This window comes from Clytia hemisphaerica, unplaced genomic scaffold (genome assembly GCF_902728285.1).
Source record: "Clytia hemisphaerica strain Z4C2 unplaced genomic scaffold, Clytia hemisphaerica genome assembly, whole genome shotgun sequence".
Taxonomy (NCBI): Eukaryota; Metazoa; Cnidaria; class Hydrozoa; order Leptothecata; family Clytiidae; genus Clytia; species Clytia hemisphaerica.
The window spans coordinates 513,821-519,820 of record NW_027104234.1 but is presented as its reverse complement, the minus strand read 5'-3'; the positions used below and the strand labels follow the sequence as shown (position 1 = coordinate 519,820).

Below are 6,000 nucleotides of genomic sequence, written 5' to 3'. Positions count from 1 at the left end.
ATGCCAATAAATTGATTGAAGCTGAAGTCACTCTGGCAGCTTTAGAAGCTGAATCTGAATTTGAGAAAAAAAATCAGGTGGTTTCGTGACGCTGACAAAGAAAACGGTTTGGCAAAAGAAATTGCAAAGCAAAAGGCTAGAGTTCAAGTTTATAAAAGCCATTTTGAAAGTGACAACAAATCGTTAAATCTTTCTAAAAAGTCTTTGAAGATTGAAAATAACCTTTCACCTTTTTCTGCTCCCTTCGTTCCTGACGGTCATGGACAAGAAGAATTGCCAGTGTCTGATTATAAAGTTTCTACTCCTTTTGTCAAAGATGTTGTTTTGCCTGAGTCAAATTCTAAGCCAAATGTTGTGTTTCAACCTAAAGCCTCTAAAACTTCTTTATCAAAACCTATTGTCATTTCTGAAGATTCTGCTGATAGATTGTGTGATTTGTTGGATTCGCAGAGTGCTCCTGAAGTTTCGCTTGATGTTTTTGATGGTAATCCCTTGGAGTTTCACTTTTTTCATGTCATTGTTTTGAAAGTGTTGTTGAGACCAAGATTCGTGATCAGAAAGCGAAGCTGATTCTTTTGATCAAGTATACATCAGGTGAAGCCAAGCTAAGGAATTGATAAAGGGATGTATTCACACAGGATGGAGGCGACTGTTACAATTATGCCAAGGAATTGTTGCTCTCTCGTTTTGGCGATCCTTATAAGATTCTCATCTCTTATCGAAAAGAATTATCTTCTTTTAAGCATATTAAGTATGGTGATTCTTTTGAATTAAGAAAGCTTTTTTATACTTTTCTTTTGAAATGTAGTCAACTTGTTACTGGAAAATATCGTTATTCGTTTGATAATCCTGAAAATCTTGCTGTGATTGTTTCCAAGTTGCCAGTAGGTTTGAGAGAAAGATGGAATCGTGAATCGTTTTCTTTAAGGCTCAGAGAAAAAAGAGGCTGCTCTTAAAGATATTCTTGTGTTTGTTGAAAAGGAGGCTACTTTGGCAAGTGATCCACTCTTTTCAAAAGAAGCTATGGGCGAACGTGAAAAACCTTGATAAGCCACAAGAAAAGATCCGGTGGCGGGAAGAAACTTAGAAATTTCGGTGTGAAGATTCAGTGTGAGAATTGTAACTCTGATCATCCTCTTGAAAAGTGTCATTCATTCAAACGGTTGAAACCTCGTGAGAAAATTCCAGCTCCTTTTGAAAAAAACGTATTTGTTTTGCTTGTTTAGAAACTGGTCACAACTCGCATCGTTGCAAATCAAAAAAGCCCTGCAGCTTATGTAATGGTCGTCATGCTACTTGTTTGCATACCATCTTTGTGAAATCTGATAACGATTTGAAGTCTGAAAATTTTCCTAAGTCCGATAGTGATAATAAGTCTTCTCAGCCTGAGAGAGATATAAAATCTGAAACTTCTGAAACGCATGGTTGTGTTAAGCCAAGCCCTAATGTCATTCAGCCTGATGGAGTGAAAGTGAAGAAAAGTTTTACAACTGCTTGTTCGGATTCAATAAATATGTGTATTGTTCCAATTGTTGTGCGTCATTCTGACTCTAAGTATGATTTCAAAAAACTTATGCTCTGCTTGATTCGTGTAGCCAAGGCACTTTCATTCACCAAGATCTTCTTAGTCAATTATCTGTTCCATCCACTGAAACTAAGCTTGCTGTTTCTACTCTCACTGGTTTTGAATATACAAATTCTCATTTAGTGTCTAATCTTTCTGTAAAAGGACAGTATGGAAAGTATTCGTGTTGGATTGACTTGCCATCAGCTTATAGTCGTGATGATATTGATGTGATGAGTAATGAAATGGCAACACCTGAATCATTGAAGCGTTGGCCCTACCTGGAAGGAATCGTTAGTGAAGTCGGAAAGGTTGAAAGTGATGAAAAGGTTGGATTGATTATTGGTGCGAATTGTCCTAAGGCTTTAGAACCTCATGAAGTTATAAAGAGTGAAGGTGACGGTCCATACGCCTATTTGACGAAGTTAGGCTGGTGTGTTGTTGGTCCGAAGGAAGATGATGCTCATCCAAACGTTTTAAGTTGTCACCGAATTGGGGTTTCCGAAGTTGTTCAGAGATTTGTTTTGTGCCAAAGAATCAGTTACATGATCATTCCATTGAAGATATGATGAAAAAATTGTATGAAATTGAACATGTCGATTTAATACCTGGGAATTTGCCTGATAAGGTTTCTCAAGAAGATTTGAAATTTCTTAAGATCATGGATGAACGAATCTCTTTTGAAAAAGGTCATTACATCATTCCTTTTCCATTTCGTGATGAAAAGGATTTACCTTCTAACAATAGGAATATGGCTATGAAAAAGGTTAGAATCTTTGAAACGAAAGCTACAATTGAATTCTGAATTCAAATGTGATTACTTGGAATATTTTGACCTCATGCTCAAATCCAACTATGCTAGGAGGAAAATCGATGATAGTGATATATCTGATGATGATTGTTGGTTACATACCCCATCATGGTGTTTATCATCCAACAAAAAATAAGATTCGTGTTGTGTTTGATCTGAGTGCAAAGTGCAATGGTACTTCTTTAAATCGCTGTCTACTACAGGGTCCTGATTTGACAAATAAGCTTATTGGTGTCTTAACAAGATTTCGTGAAAACCCTGTCGCTGTGACCGGTGACATTGAAAAAATGTTTTACCAGGTGAAGTTACCTATTGTTGATAGAAAATATGTTAGATTTCTATGGTGGGAGGATGGTAACGTGGAAAATCCTATCTCGACTTATGAGATGACCGTTCATCCTTTTGGAGCCACCTCCTCTCCTAGTGTCTGTTCCTATGCTTTAAAAAGGACTGCTAAGGAAAACGAGTCTTTGTTTGGATCTGAAGCCAAATGTTCTGTTGAAAGAGATTTTTATGTTGATGATTTCTTAAAGTCTTACGATCCTTCTGTTGAAATTGCTCGTTCTTCTGTCAAGTCTATTTCTGACATGTGTATGAAAGGTAGTTTTCATTTGACTAAATTTGTAAGTAGTCATCCTGAATGTTTGAGTGAGCTTTCTTCAGATGATGTTAAATCTGACTCTGTTTCATACGATGTTCCATCGGATAAAGAGTTGACTGAAAAATTGTTAGGTGTGACCTGGGACATTAGCTCTGACAAATTCGTTTTCAAGATTAATTTGAAGTCTACTCCATCGACGAAGAGAGGAATGTTATCTACTTTAAGCAGTATTTATGATCCAATTGGTGTGTTATCTCCATTTCTGCTAGAGGGAAAACGTATTCTGCAAGGTCTTTCGAAGTACAGCTGGGATTCAGTTTTACAAGATGAAATTGCTAACAAATGGGAATCTTGGAAATCTTCTTTGCCTTGCATTGAATCTTTATCTTTGCCACGTCGTTTCAATCAAGGAGATAATTCCATTCGAAATGCTTCAGTACACCATTTTTCAGATGCTAGTGATGTTGGGTATGGTCATTGTAGCTATTTGCGTCTCATCGATGTGGCTGATAAGGTTCATTGTTCTTTTCTCTATGGTAGATCTAGAGTAGCCCCACTAAAAAAGGTTTCTACACCACGTTTGGAATTGCAAGCAGCAACTTTGTCATCCAATATGAATTCCTTTGTTGTGAAGGAGTTAGATTTGAAAATCGATCACCAATATTTCTATTCTGATAGTACAATAGTTTTGGACTATATCAATAACGAATGTAAACGTTTTCGGTTATTTGTTGCGAATCGTGTGTCAATGATAACTTCCCATACTGAAAAGGTAGATTGGTATCATGTCGATTCTAAGTCAAATCCTGCAGACTGTGGTGCTAGAGGTTTGAGAGCCGGTAAGGATAGTGAAGATCTTTGGTTCAATGGTCCTAGCTTTTTACGTGAGTTGAATCTTCCTCTTGTTGAAGAATCTTTCCCCCTGTCTGAAGATGATGCGGAATTGAAAGCAAACGTTTCCTGTTATGTGATTAAGAAGCCACTTGATAATCGTATTGTTTCTTATTTTGAAAGCAATATTTCTTCATTTGCCAAAATGAAACGTGTTTTAGCTTACATTCTTCTTTATATCAAAAGACTTAAGTTACGTAGGGGTAGAATTCATCAAATGAAGTTACGTCATCAATCTGACAAGGTGTACGCCTTGACATCTCAGGATATTGCTGAGTCCTTTGTTTCTTTGGTAAAAATGGTCCAAACTTTTTATTTTGCTGAAAGCATCAACGCTGTGAAAACAGGTAGAAAGGATATAAAATTGTGTTCTCTGAATCCTTTTCTTGATCATAGAGGAATTCTAAGAGTTGGTGGTCGTTTAAAGCATTCAAGTTTGGCCTTTGATGAGAAACATCCTATTATTCTTCCGAAAGATTCGCCTTTATCTGAAAAAATTGTTTTGTTTTATCATGAGAAGGTATTCCATGCTGGTAGAGGTATTACTCTTAATGCCATTCGACAAGCTGGTTTGTGGATTTTGCATCTGAATTCCTTATGTAAAAGGGTGATTTTTAATTGTGTTTCGTGTCGAAAGTTACGAGGAAAAACAGCTACACAATTCATGAGTGATCTCCCTTCTTTTCGAGTGGATTCTCATCCTCCATTTTCTTACTCTGGAGTTGATCTTTTTGGCCCTTATGAGATAAAGGATAGACGGTCTGTTGTAAAAAGGCATGGTGTAATTTTTACTTGTTTAGCATCTAGAGCTGCTCATGTTGAAACAGTGAACAGCCTTGAAACTGATTCCTTTATTTTGGCACTGAGAAGGTTCATGTCTAGAAGAGGGAGTGTGAAGTATCTGAGGAGTGATAATGGTACCAATTTTGTGGGTGCAGACAATGAAATGAAACGTGAACTTCAAAAGATGGATTGGGATGAAGTGAAGGATTTTCTCGTTGGCCAAGACTGTTCTTGGGTTGAATGGGAATTCAATCCACCAAGTGCTTCTCATCATGGTGGAGTTTGGGAACGCCAAATACGTTCTGCCAAACAAATTTTGAGTGTGGTATCCTATTAACCCATGGTAAAAGTTTGAATGACGAATCTCTGCGAACTTTGCTATGTGAAGTTGAGAATGTTTTGAACACTCGTCCTCTCACTGTACAATGTTTGAACGACCCCATGAGTCTGGCCCCTTTATCCCCTAGTAATTTGTTGACAACAAAATCTGATGTTGTCCTACCTCCTCCTGGAAATTTTGACGAACCATATGTTTTTTCTCGTAGGTATTGGAAGAGAGTACAACATCTGACAAACGAGTTTTGGCAACGTTGGAGAAAGGAATTTCTTACAACACTGCAATCACGAACGAAATGGTTATCATCAAAACGAAATTTCAAACTGAACGACATTGTGCTACTCAAACCCGACAACGAATACATAACGAGAAACAAATGGCCATTGGGTAGAGTGACAAAAGTTTTCAAAGGCAGTGACAATCGAGTACGATCCCTTTCAATCAAGACAAAGGACAGCGAATTGGAACGACCAATTACGAAAGTGGTTTTACTATTACCGGAGGATTCCCCGCCATTGGTTCAAGACCCAAATATGGGCTCTTGAGGGGAGCCATGTTACGGACTTAATTGTGTTGTTTTGGCAATTAACGCGAAGTTAATCGACTGGAGAATTGACTTATTGTTTTAATGTTCTTTTGTATTTCCCTTTTGTATAATTTTTATGACCTCTAGGGAATTTCGTGTTTTCGATAAAAAGTAATGTAATTTTCTTGAACTTTGAGCAATCAAAAAATATAACTGTTTTGAACTGTGATGTACACAGACGCTTGACTGCATTTTCTTGTGTGAGAAGTTTGCTGTTTTGGTCAACGTAACAAGTGGTATTTTTGCTCCATTGACAGCGATTTCACACAAAGTCAAAAAAACCCCATATTTAGACATTTTTTGGCTCAAATTTGCCCAAAAAATTATTTCTTCGAAAATCAGACTTTACACCATTGTGCAAAAAAATCAGAAAAAAACACCAAAACAATCGCGAGAAATGCTAATGTCCCCTAGAATCCCGGATCCC

General features: G+C 37.2%; 1 protein-coding gene across 1 annotated transcript; it reads left to right on the top strand.

The window, feature by feature from the left end:
• Positions 1–2,225: 2,225 nt before the first annotated feature.
• On the top strand, positions 2,226–5,378 carry LOC136816039 (uncharacterized). Its single transcript, XM_067072470.1, has 3 exons — positions 2,226–2,330; positions 2,579–4,975; positions 5,196–5,378. Exons 1-3 carry the CDS (start codon positions 2,226–2,228, stop codon positions 5,376–5,378), a joined length of 2,685 nt encoding a protein of 894 aa, XP_066928571.1.
• Positions 5,379–6,000: the final 622 nt, after the last annotated feature.